The sequence below is a fragment of the Ascidia mentula genome, chromosome 2, assembly GCF_947561715.1.
Source record: "Ascidia mentula chromosome 2, kaAscMent1.1, whole genome shotgun sequence".
Taxonomy (NCBI): domain Eukaryota; kingdom Metazoa; phylum Chordata; class Ascidiacea; order Phlebobranchia; family Ascidiidae; genus Ascidia; species Ascidia mentula.
The window spans coordinates 16,491,168-16,511,737 of NC_138567.1; the positions used below are offsets into that span (position 1 = coordinate 16,491,168).

General features: G+C 37.8%; 2 protein-coding genes across 13 annotated transcripts in view; one reads left to right on the top strand and one right to left on the bottom strand.

The window, feature by feature from the left end:
• Window positions 1–20,570, bottom strand: part of LOC145890428 (NACHT, LRR and PYD domains-containing protein 12-like) — a 481,386-nt gene that overhangs the window by 399,556 nt on the left and 61,260 nt on the right. The gene's annotated exons all lie outside the window — the stretch shown is intronic.
• LOC145889705 (uncharacterized) lies at window positions 1,732–5,396 on the top strand. The gene is made up of 6 exons (XM_082980708.1): window positions 1,732–1,937; window positions 2,289–2,532; window positions 3,028–3,269; window positions 4,216–4,338; window positions 4,652–4,899; window positions 5,184–5,396. The coding sequence occupies exons 1-6, from the start codon at window positions 1,745–1,747 to the stop codon at window positions 5,280–5,282; spliced, it is 1,149 nt and encodes a 382-aa protein (XP_082836834.1). The 5' UTR covers window positions 1,732–1,744; the 3' UTR covers window positions 5,283–5,396.

Here is a 20,570-nt window from a genome sequence, read left to right on the forward strand (position 1 = left end):
AATGCATGAGAAGCTTGTTCGACTAACTGCAGGGCAGCATAGGACAATGTTTTACTTCTGTTTGAGGGCCTTTGTTGTCATATTTTCACATATATCTTTGTTGCCTTTTAACGAATAAAGAACAATTCTTATTTCACAAGCAATTAAGCCGGTAGCGGCGCACAAATACATGCAACTGGAACAGAAACTGAAGTAAAGGCAGAAATTTGGAACCCCTTGTTATGAAAGTGCCACTGTATGATGCTCGTCACAAGGTTAAATAATATGATAAAATAAATCAAATAAAAGGCAGCAACACAGAGGGCAAAAACGTTTTATTTCTCTTTCGTCCTTATTTTCGGTTTCACCTCGATGGCAACCCTGTTTATTGCGCAGTTTTTGAAACATTCGCTCATTTGCACGATTTGACACCAACATTTCGAAAACAAAAAAAATGTAACCAGGTTCAAAATGCCAGCAATTCGTGGAAAATAAGAACTCGTGGAAATAAGGTTGGTATGTAAGTGCAGAAAAAGCCATAATATTGGAGAGCTGCAGACAGATTGTGTACACGCACTGTTTCGACCTGTAAGGTCTGACACACCACTGTCAACGGCTGCACTGATGAGACCTTACAGGTCGAAACAGTGCGTGTACATACTCTGTCTGCAACTCTCCAAGGTTGTTATGGTTTTTGGAACACAGAGGTTTTTTAGGGGTCAGATCGCGTGACAGAACACGACCAACTTCCACGAATTATGAGGCTCAGCTCCAGCTCAGTCCAAAGACCTCAAGCGAAGATTGATAAAATGTCAGGAAATCCCGTAATCTCCAACTTTTCGATTACAAATAAGTTTTTGTGATGTTTCGTTGATTTTGTTTAGTTTCTGAAATAAAGTTGTTGACCAATGACCAACACTTTTTTTTTATATGTATTTTTTCTTTATATTTATCCTACATGATTTTGCAGGGGCATTTATTTCCAGTTCATAAAACGCACAGCAATATATCTTGTTCAAAAAGTATACTTTAATTGCAAATATTCAAACTTTTACTTAAAATTTGTGCAGTTTCCTAATCACTATCGTCATTGCCTGTTTGCTGCAAGGACAGCAGCAATAGGCTGTGGTTGATCATTAGCATCGACCGGTACTTTCCTGTTAAAACCGGTTCTTGGCTCATTCACATCAATTACTTTGTAATGAATATTAACAGAGTGTGATATAACATCGTGTGCAGACAACGTGCAGAATGGTCGTTAACAAAAATGACACAAAAGCGTTTCCGAATCAACCAACTTCGGACAAAATACTTCGGTCTTACAAGTCTCCAGACTATAGTTGCAAGTTTTCTTGCGGGTGTTACGAAAAATAGTGATGTAGATTATGAGGTTTTTGAGAGTTTATACAATTATTGAAAATTGAATAATCTGAAAATAATTGAAAAACAAGTAACCACACTTTTGTTATCGGATTGAAAGGTTGTGTTTTCTATTTAAGCGGGTAAACGTTACTTGCATAAAGCCTACTGGTACCTTAAATATCATTATAACAATCGATATAGTGAATTGCTGTGTTTGTTTTTAAAGCGGAGACTTTTCACTGTATTTTCGCAACAAAATCGTTCTGACGTTGTGAGGTTGAACAAACACGGTAAAATCCCAAACGTAAAAATATAAAAAATCTGTTTTTCCAACGGACGACAAAACTAGCGTACGGATTAATAAATGTAATGGTGTTTTTCATTAGCGTCATTAATTTCAATCATGTTGCACTCTGCGTGGTTAATTGGAGCGTTAACACTGCTTGTAACAGTGGAGGGCAGAAGCAGGGGACCACCAAGATCATCTTGTGCTTCAATGAGACCTTTGGGTCATCGTGGTGGAGGAAGGTCAAGTTCACCACTCGGTTTCGCAATCAAAGCACCAAACACAATTGCTCCAGGGGGAAAAATATCAAGTACGTATATGAATAGATTTATGTGATCCAATTATAACTGAGTTATTTTGTGTTGAAAGGATTTAGGCACCAAAAAATATTTACTTTGACACCTATTTTGTCTTTACGTAAGCAATTTGTACGAAAACGTAAGATTTAGGCAGAGTCGCAAACTATTAAACTCGCCGAACAAAATCATATCCCGTCCTGAGTCACAAAACCGTTGCGGACTTGTTGTTCAGGCCGTCGATAATCTCCATAAAATTATGACTTCGGACTAAATATACGAATGTACCGAAAATACAGAGTTTGAACCGACATTTGCTCCGCACAAATTAATTCAAACGAAATTATTGTTTTCTTGTTTTTCAGTCGAGGTTCATGGACCAGAACAGTTCAAGGGTGTTTTCATTCAAGTACGCAAAGGAAATGCTGCAATATCTGTCGGAAAGTTTTCCAATCCTCCTCCCGGTTATCAGCTCATGAGTTGTTTTTGTGGTCCACCCAACAGCGGATGTAATGACGCGTTCGGACATAGCAACGGGGCATTTAAAGGAATGTCTGTGAAGGCCGAGTGGACAGCTCCTGCCAACTGCAAAGGCGACCATGTCATAATGTATGAAAACTTACGTTTAGTTTTAAACATGACTTCTAATATTGAAAAATTGGGATCTTAACCATAGACCGCATATGCTGGTCTAGCGATCACTGTACCTTCCGTAATCACAATACGCACACAAAGCACTTTTAATAACAGGATCAGCCCGGCTGTGCGATAATATATTCCTGCCTGGTCCTGTTTTTAAAACCCAGTGATTTGTGGGCGTTTAGTGTTGAATTATTTGTTTTCCAATTACACGGTTTGATTAAAGAATGGGTTTAGTACGTTTAAATTGCAACTAAATGGTCATCTTACAGATATCAAGTACATTACAACAGGGTTTAAATGTAACATGCATTTTCTTTCCCACACAGATTTTCTGAAACATTTCTTTTTTCAAACATACATAAATTTTGTAAAGCAATAAACGATGTACGACCTAATCAGATATGAAATTTTCCGCTGCACATTTTGCATCTGCAATTAGAATATGGTTTCTTTTCTGTACAGGGCGACAGTGGTCGTACGGAAGGCAAAATATCAGACTGATATTACGAAAAGCATCCGCTGTGTTCCAACCCCACCTCCACCTCCACCACCACCAGCACCAACAAGCACGCAAAACGTAACTACGACACCTATGCCAACACCATCACAAGAACCACCTCCTGTTTCAAGCACGGGAATGTCCAACACCACTATGGCTTCTAATACAACTTCATGCGAGGATATGATGACACACGTACCACCGAGTGGGTATCTTTATGATAAATGTACTATAAGAACCAAATTAGTTTAGCGACCCTGTAATTCTTCCCAAAGAAGGCCATATTAACATTTTAAAAATCTGTCCTTCTGGCACAAATAAATGTAACTTTTATTCACCGACGTTTCACCTGCCTGATCATGATACGTTTAATTGTGCCAAAAGGCCAGATTTTTTAAATATAATATGCCTGGCAGCAAAAGCAACATAATATGATAACAGTCTGAACAAATAGCTTTCCCAAACAAAACTGCGATTTTAAGCATGGTCACCAACCTCAATTTGGCAAAACGGCCAGGATACCCTGCACTAACCGCCCATAGGTAAAACCTAGAGCCACGCAAGGAATTACTATTATATTTAAAGGAGGGACACTAATACGCAGAAACAGTCTCCACTCTCTACACACAAGAATACAGCGTATTAAATATCCTCCAACAAACAACCGCCCCAACATGAGATCTGCATGGTTTTGCCACTAATTTCGCCCGTCGGCATTCAGTTTGTCACACGCCAACCACGCAACCAAATCTACTTGGGCGTATAAAAATAAACCTTAAATGAGGATAATACATAAAAATGTATGTGAGTAATAAACAACAAAAATATTGCATAATGAAAGTGAATACTGAGGTGAAGTGAATATAAAGATATGCAAATACAATGTGCAAAAAATAAAACTACAAGTCGTGTAAAGAGTTAATTTTTAACTTCTCAAATTTTAAACCGCAATGCAAATTTAAGTTTTTCAAAATGAATATATATCTAAAATGCAAAATACAAATAGTTTCCATCTAGATATTTTACCAATCTAGTTTTTTTGCGATGACGCACTGGTCATCTACTTAAGCGATTCTGATTATTTTTTGCTAAAACGAATTTTGTGCACAATATTTTGTTCTTCAGCTTACATTGCATTTGTAATTTAACAGCTTACAACACTAGCTTTGAAACACGCAATTTGGGAAAGTGGAAAAACACCGGAGTTAGAAAGTGGATAAGGAGGTCTGGCAGAACCCCATCCTTTAACACGGGACCCAACTCTGCGGGACATGGTAACCTAATTTACAATAAAAAAAGGAAATTATTTTCACATAATTTCGTGACTTTTGTTAAACTATTTTCTCAAGTATATGAGCTGCTAATTCAGTTGCATGGGACTGCAAGCGTGTTGCGAGATTATTTCAATTAGAACTAAAAAGAGAGTTGAACAAACGCAGAAATACTTATTCTGTAGTTGTAACTTATTCTGTTGAATTACTATAAAAATATAATTCTGACAGATTTTGGTAAGTTAAAAATAAACCCTTAACATCCTTTTACCCAAAAATCTTTTGAATATTTTAACACTTTATCCCAAATGTTTAGGAAGGTATTACCTTTACACCGAGACGTCGTTTATGCCATCTGGAGTCCGGTTTGTTCTGGAAACTTCCAGAGATTTAGTCGGATGTTTTTGTTTTCACTTTCTGCAACAACACAACGTGAATAACATGAGGATGCCACATCACATATTCCGTGTGTTCGTTAATAAAGAGAAAAAGTTGGAAATTGTCAAACGAAATACAATGTGGAAACGTTATTACGTTCAAGTGAAATCGGCCGAACCTGTGAAGGTACACGAGTGTCTTCTGCATATTCACTGTCTGTAAATGAAATAATGTGGGAGACGAAAAAATGCATGTCTTGGGACGCCCAGAAAAATATGTTGCATTCTTACCTAAATAGGGGGAATTTAACACACCGTGTTAAAGAAGTCAAGTAATTTGGAAAACTAATTTAAATACAACGTCCTGACGCCTACTCCCTTGGAGTTGATGAGGAATTTGAGTATCAATATAAATAATACTTTATATTTATCTATTTTTTACTTAAAATGATCCAAGCACTTTTGTTTTAGATCAAACTTGTTGGAATCCGTGGAAGAAACTTCATGGGAGATATGGCAGTGGATGACTTGTTTTTCACCCACGGAAAATGCCCAGATTATGGGAATTGACGGCTGATCCTGATGTAAATAAATACTGCATGGAGAATAAATTGCAGTAATTTGAAAGAAATATGTCTTGTGAATTTCCATGTTACATTACAAAACGATCATGAGAAAATAAATAGTCGCAAATATTCATCTATTATTGGAAGTATGAGGCCAGCCAGGGTGCCTTTTGGGACAAAAACCTTTTGGCAAGACGTATATTTTATCATATTTCGCTTATCATCGGACACTTTAACGGTTTTATCCTCAAACCCAAGTATCACCGAGCGAAAGTAATTTCTAATGTTAAATTCACTTCCTAAAACAGTAGCAGTTTACACCTCATCAGCAATAATAACCGACCGTGCAGGATTTTTCGGCAAAATATTCAACAATTGTCTCTTTTATTAAACAACTTTTTTATTTAGGCGTGTTAGTATTATCAACGTTTTGCAAAATAAAAATTAGAATGACATACTTCATTTGAAATGGAGGCATTCTGTACAAAAATAATCAGGTTTTAAAATGATATCCTATGTTCATAAACAAGTTTGTGCTTTTGCCGTTAAATAATCTTTTATTTTTACTAGATTCGAGCATATCCTCGAAACAAAATAGCTATTATCAAAACGGATATTTGATGAAAAATATAAAATTTTAGTGAGGTTTCAAATTTCTTTCAGAGAAAAACAGTTATTTTGTTGTTGTGCCCTGCTTTTGAAGTTAGTTTTTTCTCATTTTTTTTAGCTTTTTTCCATTTCTCTCTTAGGCGAAACTGCTGTATCGCAGTAAGTCAGTTTACGTGCCGTACAAGTCAGTAGCCTGAAACATAATGACCTTATTAACTTTGTTTTTAACCAAATGCGTTTTCGAGTCTAGGAAAGTTTATATATGCTTCAAGTTCCGGTAAACACAATCTTATGAATGTCAAATAGAATGCTAGAGACTATTAGTATTATTTCCAAAGGAAAATTTACAAGTTCAGGTTCACAGTCTTCGCAGCCAAGGCATTGCAGTCAAGCTGGATTATTTACTCTCCCAGTGAGGTTTGGACTCACGACCCTGGGCTAACCAGGCCCAACGCTCTGCCGACTGAGCTACAGAAGCTCTAGTTTCACGTGGTATATTGTGACCAAGGTACACTGATGCTCGAGCGCACAACTCAGGCGACCTTCACATACGTAGAGGATCTCCACCACCGTAATCAGACAACGCAGAGGTGATACCATGCTTTGGCATAGAAAGGCAGGACCTAACGCTCTGCCTTGGCTGCGTAGCCTTTGAACTGTGTGGCCTTAATTCGGAAAATCCAGAAGGCCCAAATTGTATAAAATATAGATGCAAACATACTGCAACCACGGAATAAATTTCATTACTTGGTCGAAAACCCCAGTAAATTGGAAAACTGGTTTTGACAAAGTGAGATACCCACAGCATGTAATGATAATGTGAACTTTTTTACTATTTCGAAACCTTTCGATAAAAATTGTCGAAGTAATAATCCGAAACCTTCGAAACCTTGCGCGTTTCGATAAAAATTGACCTTTTTACTTTTACAATCCAGTAACAGCATATCATGGAGCCACATGTAAAATACGTATGTCACAAACCTTATCCAAATTATAATTACTTATATTCTAAATTATTGGACACTATTTTGTAGACATTCCAAAAACAACTGACCAAAATACACTCAATTTGACGTTTCAATACGTTGAACTTCACATGGTAACGCAACCAATTATTTTGTTTCACTTTTAACGAAATATATATGAGAGGCAAATAAGAACTTTTCAACTAAACAATGTTGGTCTCTGTTTTTTTTATTGCGCAACGCATTGGGATCACGAGTTCTGATGGATTAAAAATTTCCTGGCCAGGACAGTTTACAGAACAACCCATGCAAAAGAGTGACGTCACATCTTGTAATAGCTTTTTACTTCAAAAGGTTCACAGGCCAAGGCATTGCAGCCAATGCTGGATCAGTCACTTTTCCCGACAAATAGAAGCGAGATCTAAAAAATCAAGCCACGGAGAGGGTTAAACTCAAGACCCTGGGCAAATCAGGCCAAACGCTCTACCAATTAAGCTAACCAGACAAACGCAGAAGTGATACATTTCGCATAGCAAGGCACAATCGCCGCACAGTGCAGGCCCTTTATATTTGTACTTTTAATTTAGTTTTGCGAATAAACTGAGTTGAATTTGTGTAAGTGTAATCAACATATCAATCACAAGGTATTAAATATGATACTTTCATTAAGTTTTTGCGCAAAGCAACAAAAAACAACGAAGAAGCAAATTACTGTCATCGCTTAAATAAACGAAATGTAAAATTCTATGGACATTGCTATTCGAGTCAGAGGTAGGTCATTATTATATTATGCCTTGCATACCCAACCGTAATAAGTTGCACACATTTGCTGATAGTTTGTGGTATGTTGACATTGAGTAAAGTGCAAATATAAATTATTATCACAAAATGACATTTCAGAAAAAGCATTAAAAAGCAAAAAAACAGTTTAGTATTTGTGCATGCATTACTGCGCAACATAATCAGACACAAAGTCGTCTGATAGTCACACCAGCTGCACTGATGAGATCTTTTAGGTCGAAACAGTGGCCATCTGTCTGCAGCTTAAACAATAATCAGACACGATTGATAATTTCCTGTCCAACATAGCAGCAACGATTGAGGGCAAACAGAACATCAAACTGTGTAAAAAGAGTTCACTCTCGACTGTTTTCACACATTAAAACCACATTTACCAACAACATTTTGGGACTCCCATGGGCTCTATGTCGATGACATGTACGTCATCATAGCGAAAGACGAGGTCGCAGGGTTTCATAATCATGTCGAACAGTATCGAAACCACAATTAAGTTTACCCGAAAAACGCAACAAGACCAGATCATTCTTGGACGTAAATGTCACTGCACAACCAGACGGGAAATTCACCTCCTCAATTTTTTCAAGCCTACACACAAACCGCTACCTACAATACACCTCACACCATCCGAAACATCAAAAGCTCATTGTAACAAAACCTTATATAACAGAACGATTACACATAATGGCGATCCACACACTCGGAGAGCTGAACGCAAACACATTCGGAACGTCTTACAACTAAACACGTTCCACACTAACCTAAATCTCACACCCCACATACACAACAAACATACACAGTACTTTAGAAAACATGTTTCCCAAACCAAAAGACTGTAATTCCATGCTTCAAATTACCGGTGTGGTTCACTTAATACCTTGACTTGATTGCAACACAGTTTACATTGGCCAGACTAAACGTAATTTGACGTCTCGTATTAAGCAGCCGCAGGCAATATGGAACCCAATAAATCTGATCTATGTGCCCACATGCTTGACACCGACCACCGTATCAATTGGAAGGGGACAAAAGAATTGAAACAAGAAACAATTCTGGCAAAACGGTTGGTCGTGGAAAATTATTTTATTAATTCGCTTCCAGATATGTTGAATCGTTTTAATAGAAAATTACTTTCGCCCGTGTTTCGCAATTTTGCCTGTAACCATTCTTGACTCTTGTTTCCCATGTTTGGCCGTTTGACCCGTGATTGATGTTGTCCTGCTGTGTTTTAGCTGTTGCGCCCCTATGTACTTTTTCGTCGCTAAATTACTTGCCCTTGGGTTTGCTACAGTGTTTGTTTTATGCTCTGAAGAAGTCTAGTCGTTGGTACAGGCGAAATCCGCACATATTTACATGGCGCTTTCCACGTTAAACTTTAACATGGTTGCGCAACCAATTTTTTTTCAGTGTTAACGAAATGTGTATGAGTGACAAATAAGGATATTTCAACTAAAAAACGTTGGTCAATGTTTTGCTTATGGCGTAACACATTGGGCTCGCCTGTATGAGTGCTGATGGATTAACAATTTCCTTGCAAGCAAAGTTTATTTTACAACCCATGCAAAAGCGTGACGTCACATCTTATAATTGCCTTTTACTTCAATGACGTTTCAATGTCGTTTACCTACAATAAAAAAATTAAATATATGACATCTTCCCCACAATCACAGTATATTCCATACCTGACTATTGTGGTATTCTGGCTTACATACAAATGACTTTCCCGGCATCGCTCACGAAAAACTTTCAACTCATACAGTTTTCGAGTGAACTTATAATTTTGTTTTGTGGATAAACTGAGCCGAATTTGTGTAAGTGTAATCAATATATCAATCACAAGGCAATAAATATGATACTTATCAAAGTTGTTTTGTTTCCTATTTGTTTGTGTGACGTTTTTGCGCAAAACAACAAAAAACAACGAAGACACAAATTACTGTCATCGCTTACAAGTGAAATGAAATATTAAACAGCAAAAAACAGTTTGATGTTTGTCCATGCATTACTGCACAACATAATCAGACACGATTGATAATTTCCTGTCCAGCATAGCTGCAACGATTGTGGGCAAACAGAACGTCAAACTGTGTGAAAAGAGTTCACTCAACTGCGTGAACGAAAGGAAATCAGCTGTAAGTATCAAACTTGTTGAACAGAAAACAATTTACTTTGTTCCTGAGGCAACACAGAATTTCTGAAAACCACCTATAAATATTTTCAATTTGCGAGATATGTGAGATTAATCTACATTTAACTGCGTGTTATATAGTTTTGTGCACAAACAACAACAGTTATTGCAGTTTTGTACAGAAAAGAAGACCAACCGTTTAAAAAACTTAGATGTTATTGTGGTTTCTGAAACAAGAAAGACAGACAAAACAATAAACTAAAAAGAAACCCCCAAAAAGCAGCAGAATATTCATACAGGGTTTGTGTATAGTTGTTGCGCCAAACAGGTAGTCATGAAATGTGATCAAGACGAAAGAGTACGGACACAAAGAGGAGAAAAACATTTCAAATGCACAATTTGCAAAAAATGTTTCAAAACTGCTACGGAAGTCAAAATCCACGTACGATCACATACTGGAGAGAAACCTTACAAGTGCACGATTTGTTCAAGAGAATTTAGCATTGCAGCCAACCGAAAGAGGCATGAACGAATTCACAATGGAGAGAAGTCGTTTCGGTGCGATGTTTGCGAAAAATGTTTCAGAACTTCTACGGATGTCAAAATCCACAGACGAACTCATACTGGAGAAAAACCCTACAAGTGCACGATTTGCGAAAAACTATTCACTCAAAAAGGACATCTAGGAGTTCATCTCCAAATTCATACTGGAGAGAAACCTTTTCGTTGCGATATTTGTGAAAAATGTTTTAGAACAAAGTTTGAGGTCAAAATCCATGCACGATCACATACTGGAGAGAAACCATACAAGTGCACAATTTGTTCAAGAGGATTTAGCAATGTAAGCAATCGAAACAGGCACCTCCTTATTCACACTAAGAAGAAGTCGTTGAAATAAATTAAATTGTCGGGAATCCTGAAGATCGATCGAACAAGCAAATTTGAAGCAATGCAGTCGTCTCCATTACATAAATAAGTTGTGTAAAATTCTGTAAAAGTGTATGTTTTAATGTTGCTTTAAGAACTCTTGTCTTGTTTTCACCATGTTACGTACTGGAACATTCATAGACTTCAGTTCGTGTCGCTCACTGATACGTCAGGGCACGATTTTAAGTGTACCGCGGTATGCACAAGACAATATATTATTTCATTCTTCTGAAAAATCTGTCATCGTCACCGTTGGATAACTTGTTACGATCCAAGTTGTTTAACAGATTAACCCGCTGTAAATTAATTTAGTTTAAGGACGAAATGTTTTTTGAAAACCACGCTCTTATTGTAACGAGTGCCAGTTTCAATGCTTTAACTCACAAATATTGAAGTCACGTGCAAGATATTGTTCGGAGTAGTTCCCCTAGTGTTTTGTAGGCTTTTATGACAGAAATTATGAAGTTTTGTTTTACTTGTGATATCTTGGTGTTTGTAGATTTAAAGTTTTGCTATACTGGTGTAGATGTTAAATGTTATCCCCTTAGCAGGAAATGTATAATCTGTTAGGAACAGTGTTACGTGAAATCAATTCGTCATCTACGTAATATAGAATGCAGCAGTATCTCTGTTTGCAGGTCACTATAAAGGTATCACTTTACATGACGCGGTAATCTGGTCTGGTAATTTGAGCCAAAACTTGATCAGTCTCTGTCGAATTTGGATCAAATGGCGGATTAAGTTTCAATTTGCGATGTGCAGTGTAGCCGAGCAAGATGTTGTTCTACTGTGTTTTGATTCATTTTAGAGCACTTAGGGGCAAAATAGGATGTCACACAAATGAAGCAATTGAATCTCCAGTAAAAAAAGTTCAGTTGTGCTGGCGAAGCTTCAAACTTAGCTGGCCAGCCAAGTAGAAGCAAGCGGTGACAAGGAATTGCAGATAAGTTAAAGCCTAAAGTGTATTTGTTTTAGCCAAAGGTATGTTGTATGTATTTTTTTATAAGTTGTCAGCATTTTTCGCAGTAGGAACATGGTTTAAATGTACATTTTTATACAGGGTTTGTGCTTGTACAGGATCCGGACAAGCCACCGGCGAGGGCAATGGTTAGACAACTCAGTATGTTTATAATATGCGATAATTGAAGTGTTTTCTTGAAAAGAAATTGAGCATCAGCTTCAATGTGAATCCACATAAAAAGGCACAGACAAGCATTACTGAACCGGACTTTTTCTGGCATTGGCACTCCGTTGCGATACAAATTGATGTCTATAATACAAATTGCCTGATTAACCAATTATTTTTTGTTTTTCATGCAATCATATTGCTCCATAATTACGAAAGTGTTCAAACTCAAATGGTTGTATATTGACTGATGAGATTTTATTCCTATTTTTGTTTTACAGGTTGATATATTAAAGCACAGAAAACTTCGGTAGGTTTTTCCCTGTGACGCTCAAAAACGTGACAACCTCTATTCCAACAACAATATGACAAGCAGTTATTTTTAAGGCAGTTTAATTCAACACAGGCACGAAGCTGAAAGTTTTTGTATCCGGTTGATGAAACGTGGTTTGCCCAACCTGCCTTCATCATCTTTCATTTAACCATTCTGGGATGGAAACCCATAGAATTCCCAGCAAGTATCTTCGAGGTGTTTCTTCACCATGCATACAATTCACCATCCTTCATATATGTTTCCATTATAGGTGATACTTTTGACCAGCCTTACAACGTGCTGAATTGCAGTTAAACGCCAATATTTCTTGCTTGCCTATCTTTCGTATTTAATTCTTAAGCAATGTAGGTATGTGAAAGCATATTGGGGTTGTTTGAACAACCGCTTGGCGGTTCATGTTCCTTCTTTCGTATAAAAGTTGGTTGTTTTGTTTCACTGCGATTTGTTGTTGTTTTTTTTCAACAGCGTAATAATAGTATTCGTGCAGTGAAGCTGTTTCCTACTGCTCTGAGCCCACTACGTTTTGTAATTTTTTTCGGGCTGAAACTACTTTCTGCAACAAAAATTACTGTTTCTTAAATTGCTGTGGCAAACAGCATGGGTTTATCGAACAAATCGGTAAGGTTATACCGATGTGTAATTTTCAGTATATGGTTCGGGCGTTTTTTACGAAGTGATGTAAGCCTACCCCCTTAAGGATGTGCAGCCTAGTCGGTTGCCTAGTTCGACTAATGGACGCGCCGGCCCTGAGCTCTGGTTCAACGACAATAAGGTTGTTACCTTATCCATATCTCGGTGGAAAACAGTGCTGGAAGCTGCGACAGCATCTGCCAGTTTTTTTGTTAGCTGACTAAAGTTCCTTGCAAGACTTGAATGTTTTTTTATCGCACGACAATGGCAAATGATGTTGATTTTTCTTGAAGTTTTTGGTTTGACGATGTCCTTGGATATTTGGTAAGAACTATCGTCACTGCAAGTCAGAAGAATTTGTTCACTCCGTTAAGATAAAAACACTAACCAAGATGGTCACCAATGTGATTATGAATGAAACCTGGATCGATTTAAAACCAAAGGCCCCTGGCAGGCTGTCGATCGCTCACCGTATCGATATAATTATATATTAAATTTCGCAAAACAATCTGTGGACAGCTCAGATGAATTTTTTGCGTAGGTGCTTAACTTTTTCTTTCTGTGTTTCCTTTTTGGCAGTTGGAGAAACTGATGATGCTTTTTTAGGCGAAATATATATTTCACATTACAAAATCCATCTGAGCTGTCCACAGATTGCTTTGCGAAATTTAATATATAATTAACCAAATTGGTTTTAGTTATTTGGAAATGTTGTGAAAGCTCGTGCCAAATTCTTTGCTCCCTTGGCAATGCGGATGACAAGAGGTTAAAAGAAAAAGGTACTTGCCACGTAGACCTACATACCAGGTACGAAATCGTAAATTCAGCAGGACTGACACGTGAGCGCTCATTATACAAATAGTGTTTTGGTTTAAGTAATGACGAAACCCTTTGAGTTTTTAAGTGGGTGGTAATCACATAACCTCACATAAAGGCTACTTTACATCGTTTGCCACTTTAATAATAACCGACATACAATTTTTATCAGTGTAATTTTTTTGGGAAATGGCAGCGAAACATTATACCACGTGTATTGGTACCGCACAACAAAGAGCAAAATGTGGGCATTAAGTGGTTTCAAATCGGTAAATCTCCTTTGGTAAATTATTTTTTCTTGTAGGTCCTGGTTGATCATTTGCGTATGGCATGTATTTTACTGTAACTGAAAGTATAGGGGACTAAATGCAACACAACAACAAAAAAGATGAGGATTTGTATACGTTTCTTTCATGGCCCTTCTTCTAACACAACTTTTTAAAATAAGCTTGAATTTGGTCGACAGTTTTATCTTTTGTATCTGGCAAGTAAAAGAACTGAAACAGCAAAAAGAGAATTGATGCTCCAATCCAAATTACCATCGCGTAAGCTCCAAGACCAACCTGAAAGACCACGTGATCGAAATTACTTTGGAAACGAATTAAGATACCTACTTTTTTGATATAATCCGCGAAATACGATTAAAAACTTCAATAACTTGTACATGTTCTTGAAGCAGCAATAAAGTTTCTATTTTGAGCTGCGGGCAGGGCCACATGTTTCTCAGTAATGTCACTTCGGTGCACTTTTGAGGGGATTTTGTTTGCTGATTAGCCAACCAAGACCTCAATGATTCGATAGATTGGCGAAGGTTTCAACACTGACAAAGATAGCAAACTTTCATACATGTGCATTTTTCTACCCTAAGCGCATTTATTGTTTTGCAAAAGGTTGTTCTGTGAAAGTTTTCACGCAAATTCAAGCTGTTTGATTATCCACATCAACGTAATGCGATGAAATTCAGCAGTTGTGAGAAATACATGCAATTGGTTCTGATTTTGATGGATGAGAAATACAACAATTTTCACAACAAAGTTTCTAAACCTTTATCGCTAAAATAATTTGTAATTGATTGGTCAACAGAAATGTGTTGCCCTTTGATTTTTGTGACTTGTTTGTTTTCATATCTCTAAATAAGGCGGGACAAAGCCGGTGGTCCAAGCCATGACCCATAATAGAGTTGACCCGAGGGCGATAACAGATGGTCTGGACGCTTCTGTGGTCAGTTCACCCAATAAAACCAACGATGTAAGCTGAATGCCAGCATAAAATCTACAGACAAGTTCCGGTCAAAATAAAAATCGGAAACTGAACCAGAGACAGAGTCTTACCCCATAAGATAAATGTCAATTGAAATCAAAGCAATATACGGCATGACGTATTGGAAAAGAAATTTAGCATCAGCTTCAATGTGATCCCGCCAAGAAAAGCTCCGGCAATCATCATCGACATTGTAAGTGAAAGTAAAGGCAACCAAACGTTTTCTGGCAGTAAAACGCCGGAGCGAGCCTGGAAATAACAATTGTTTGATGAGTTTTTGTTGTAAATTATACTTACATGCAGTTGTATATCATTTTCAAAGTAACATGAACTTTTAACTTAAAAGTTTTAAGACTTTTTCAAAATGTTTGTTTTGGTAATGTGATATTCATGCTGATTGATCTTGGGCACATGCTTAAGCTAGTCATCCCTAAATTTAACAAAAACAAGCTTACTTGACACGACGCATTGTAAACATTCCTTCAAACCGGAATTACAGGTCCCATCATTGTGTGATGCAACGCTAGATTGTAGAAAGATAGCGAACTGCTCATAAAAAGTGCCGGGTGGCCACCTACCGTCATATGTTACCTGTCGCAACCCATCACCTCCCAGTTCGACTGGCGATATACGGTGATATTTCGTGAGGAGATCACCTTTAACATGGGCGCCCGACTTGTTGACCTTTATGGCTTTGTCGGTGCCCATGCCATTTTATTTCTGTTGTATATTGTTCACTATTTTACATTTTATTTTGTACGCTTGAGCAGTCGCGCTTGTATTTCAGATGTGTGATGCGCTGATTGGTTGAGTTGCTGGCGGGGGAAATAATCGTGTAGTGGTGAAAACAGACTGTTTGTTGAGCGCTGTGGTCTCGTATATGAAGACTTAAACGATGGAGTGCAGTATTATGTGGTGTAAACGTATCACCAACATTTTCAAAGCGTTTTTCATCATTTTTAGACTTTTAAATGTACTAGAGTCCGTTTTTAAAAAAAAGTAGACACCTTGACCGCGCGCTTTCAGGTCGTTGTGGTACACCGTCAGTGCAGGGTAACCTTGACCTTTACCAAGTTGACGTTGGCGACTCTCTTTAAAATCGCAGTTCGGGTTGAGTAAACTGTTTGTTTAGACCCCTAATAACTCGCCAACTTTTTTTTTCCTAGAAATCAGAGCAAATGAAAGATGCTGAAGACTATATATTAGGGGTTTCATTGCAATGCTGCCACCATTTTCTGCATGCATTGCTTTACATAATATTTAATTTATCTACAGTCATTACATTTTTTGCAATAACATTGCAACAAAAATTAACATTGAAAAAATAAACCTCCATTTTTGTGCACAAATATGTAAAATAGTGCAAATACGTAAAGAACGATTAATAAAACCAGAGGAAGAATAGGTCATGTGTCTAAGCTGAGTTGCATGATGTTATGTTCACTATACATTTAAAAGCCCAACATACTGGGCTCCGCATGTTTTGCACGAGGCCACATATATCCCATAGTCGCGGCATGTTAATCTCTGACGCAACATTATTGTGCCTTTGGGAGTACACAGGAAGGAAGTCGTTGGTACCATGGGCTCGTGGTTACCATGGTGCCCACACAGCGCACAGTGGCCAAAAAGGGCCGATTGGCAAGTGTCCAGAGGCTTGGCGTGATGGACAAGCTGCTTGTAATGACATACTTACTTAAACATCTTTTGTCCTCTCCGATAAACGATAGAAGCATTGGCCTGCAGGCTTAATTCCTTAGGCAAAAGACGCAGAATAGGAATGCTGTTGCCCAGATGAGTTTGTGCCTTGGAAACGAGTCTACCGACTTGTGGAAAAATCTAGTCGTCCAAGTGCTGGCTGTTGCCAACACAACGCAAGTCATCCTCACCGGAAGATATCGCAAGTCATCCTCACTGGATTTCACAGCTTTATCTTTCAGCCACAATAGGGCCTTTTTGTAGTCGCTATCCTTCACGTTTAAGCGCCGCATCCGTATGGCTTCAGAAAACACAATTGATTTAACAACATGGATCGGATGGTGAGAACGCCCATAAGAAAACAACGGTCAACTGACGTGGGCTTAGTGTAATTGGTGGTTTTGAAGCCCGCCAGTGAGACGGTGTCGATGATGTGGGAAACATCGAGAAATTCAAAACCAGTGCATGGCTTAGCAGTTGTGGCTTGGCGGGAAAGTTACTTCCAAGCCTGCGTTACAAAAGCATTCCACCAACATATGTTGTATAGCATTAGTGGTTTTAACATCAAGCGACACCCATTTAATGTCATCACTAAACCTTTTAAATATGTACGCAAGATTTCCTGTAACCATTCTTCACCCTTGTTTCCCATGTTTGGCCGTTTGAACGGTGATTGATTAATGTCCAGCTGTGTTTTAGCTGTTGCGCCCCTTTGTACTTTTTCGTTGCTAAATTACTTGCCCTTGGGTTTGCTACAGTGTTTGTTTTATGCTCTGAAGAAGTCTAGTCGTTGGTACAGGCGAAATCCGCACATATTTTCATGGCGCTTTCCACGTTAAACTTTAACATGGTTGCGCAACCAATTATTTTTTCACTATTAACGAAATGTATATTAGTGACAAATAAGGATTTTTCAACTGAAAAACCTCGGTCAATGTTTTGCTCATGGCGTAACACATTGGGCTCGCCTGTATGAGTGCTGATGGATTAACAATTTCCTGGCCAGCAAAGTTTATTTAACAACCCATGCAAACGCGTGACGTCACATCTTGTAATTGCTTTTTCCTTCAATGACGTTTCAATGTCGTTTACCTTCAATAAAAAAATTAAATATATGAGATCTTCCCCACAATCACAGTTTATTCCATACCAGATTATTGTGGTATTCTGGCTTACATACAGATGACTTTCCCGGAATCGCTCACGAAAAACATTCGACTCGTACAGTTTTCGAGTGTACTTTTAATTCAGTTTTGTGGATAAACTGAGTTGAATTTGTGTAAGTGTAATCAATATATCAATCACAAAATAATTAATATGACACTTCAAATTTTATCAAAGTTGCTTTGTTTCCTGTTTGTTTGCATGTCGTTTTTTCGCAAAGCAAAATAAAACAACGAAGAAACAAATTACTGTCATCGCTGACAAATCAAATAAATTACTAAACAGCAAAAAACAGTTCAGTATTTGTGCATACATTACTGCGCAACATAATCAGACACGATTGATAATTTCTTGTCCAGCACAGCAGCAATGATTGTGGGCAAACAGAACGTCAAACTGTGTGAAAACGGTTCACGATACTGGGTGAACGAAAGGAAATCAGCTGTAAGTAACAAACGTGTTAAACAGAATACAATTTACTTGGTTCATGAGGCAACACAGAATTCTGAAAACCACCCATAAATATTTTCAATTTGCGAGATATGTGAGATTAATCTACATTTAACTGCGTGTTATATTGTTTTGTGCTCAAACAACAATAGTTATTGCAGTTTTGTACAGAAAAGACGACCAACCTTTTAAAAAACTTAGATATTATTGTGGTTTCTGAAACAAAAAAGACAGACAAAACAATCAACCAAAAAGGAACCCAAAAAAGCAGCAAAATATTCATACAGGGTTTGTGTATAGTTGTTGCGCCAAACAGTTAGTCATGAAACGTGATCAAGACGAAAGAGTACGGACACAAGGAGGAAAAAAACATTTCAAATGCACAATTTGCGAAAAATGTTTCAAAATTGCTACGGAAGTCAAAATCCACAGACGAACTCATACTGGGGAAAAACCTTATAAGTGCACAATTTGCGAAAAAGTATTCACTCAAAAAGGAAATCTAAGCGCTCATCTTCAAATTCATACTGGAAAAAAGCCTTTTCGTTGCGATATTTGCAAAAAATTTTTTCGAACAAAGTCTGACGTCAAAACCCATAGACGATCACATACTGGAGAGAAACCATACAAGTGCACATTTTGTTCAAAAGAATTTAGCATTGCAGCCAACCAAAACAGGCATGAACGAATTCACACTGGAGAGAAGTCGTTTCGGTGCGATGTTTGCGAAAAATGTTTCAGAACTTCTACGGAAGTCAAAATCCACAGACGAACTCATACTGGGGAAAAACCTTATAAGTGCACAATTTGCGAAAAAGTATTCACTCAAAAAGGAAATCTAAGCGCTCATCTTCAAATTCATACTGGAAAAAAGCCTTTTCGTTGCGATATTTGCGAAAAATTTTTTCGAACAAAGTCTGACGTCAAAACCCATAGACGATCACATACTGGAGAGAAACCATACAAGTGCACATTTTGTTCAAAAGAATTTAGCATTGCAGCCAACCAAAACAGGCATGAACGAATTCACACTGGAGAGAAGTCGTTTCGGTGCGATGTTTGCGAAAAATGTTTCAGAACTTCTACGGAAGTCAAAATCCACAGACGAACTCATACTGGGGAAAAACCTTATAAGTGCACGATTTGCGAAAAAGTATTCACTCAAAAAGGAAATCTAAGCGCTCATCTTCAAATTCATACTGGAAAAAAGCCTTTTCGTTGCGATATTTGCGAAAAATTTTTTAGAACAAAGTCTGACGTCAAAACCCATAGACGATCACATACTGGAGAGAAACCATACAAGTGCACATTTTGTTCAAAACTGTTTAGCATTATAAGCAATCGAAACAGGCACCTCCTTATTCACACTAAAAGGAAGTCGTTGAAATAAATTAAATTGTCAGGAATCCTGAAGATTGAGCAAACAGATTTGATCACGAACGCAGTCGTCTCCATTACTTTCTTATCCACACAAATAAAATGTCTAAATTTGTGTAAAAGTGCATTTTTACATTTAGCTCTAATAACACTTGTCTTGTTTTCACCATGTTCCATACGATTATTTCTGATTAATAATTACTAACGCATTAGCGTCAAGTATCGTTCAATGTCGTTAGTCAGTTTACGTCAACTCCGACAGATGTTGCGCTCAGGATCACCCAAGACAAATTACAAAAATACACAACACTGCATGAACTCCCGATAGACAAGGTCACAGGGTATCGTAATCATGTCGAACCATTTCGAATCCACAATTTAAGTTTAGAGAAACACAACAAGACCAGCATTTATCATTCTTGGACGTAAATGTCACTGCACAACCACACAGGAAACTCACCACCTCAATTTGTTCAAGCCTGCACACACAAACCGCTAGCTACAATACACCTCATATCATCCGAAACATCATAAACACACCGTGACCGGAACCTTATATAACAGAACGTATTGGCGATCAACGCAATCGAAGGGTTCAACGCAAACACATTCGGAACGTTTTAAAAATAAACAAGTTCCACACTAACCTAAATCTCACACCCCACATACACAACATACCCACATAAACACACACAGCATTCACTAACATACCATATGTACAAGGAGTTTGTGAGCGGAAATTAAGAATACGTAACGCCACTGAAGCAAAAGTGGCCGCGAAACCGTTGTGTACTTGCTTCCCAACCAAATACTGTAATTCCATGCTCAAATTACCGGCGTGGTTCACCTTGACGTGATTGCAACACAGTTTACATTGGCCAGACTAAACGTATTTTGACGTCCCGTATAAAGCAGCCGTAGGCAATATGGAACCCAATAAATCTGCTCTATATGCCAACATGCTTGAAACTGACCACCGTATTAATTGGAAGGAAGCAAAAGAATTGAAA

Excerpts from the sequence above, each read along its gene's own strand:
- LOC145889705 (XM_082980708.1), top strand. The coding sequence starts at position 1,745 with ATGTTGCACTCTGCGTGGTTAATTGGAGCGTTAACACTGCTTGTAACA. Across the intron at positions 3,270-4,215 it reads GATGACACACGTACCACCGA|CTTACAACACTAGCTTTGAA; the intron begins GTGGGTATCTTT and ends GTAATTTAACAG. Across the intron at positions 4,900-5,183 it reads AATCGGCCGAACCTGTGAAG|ATCAAACTTGTTGGAATCCG; the intron begins GTACACGAGTGT and ends CTTTTGTTTTAG.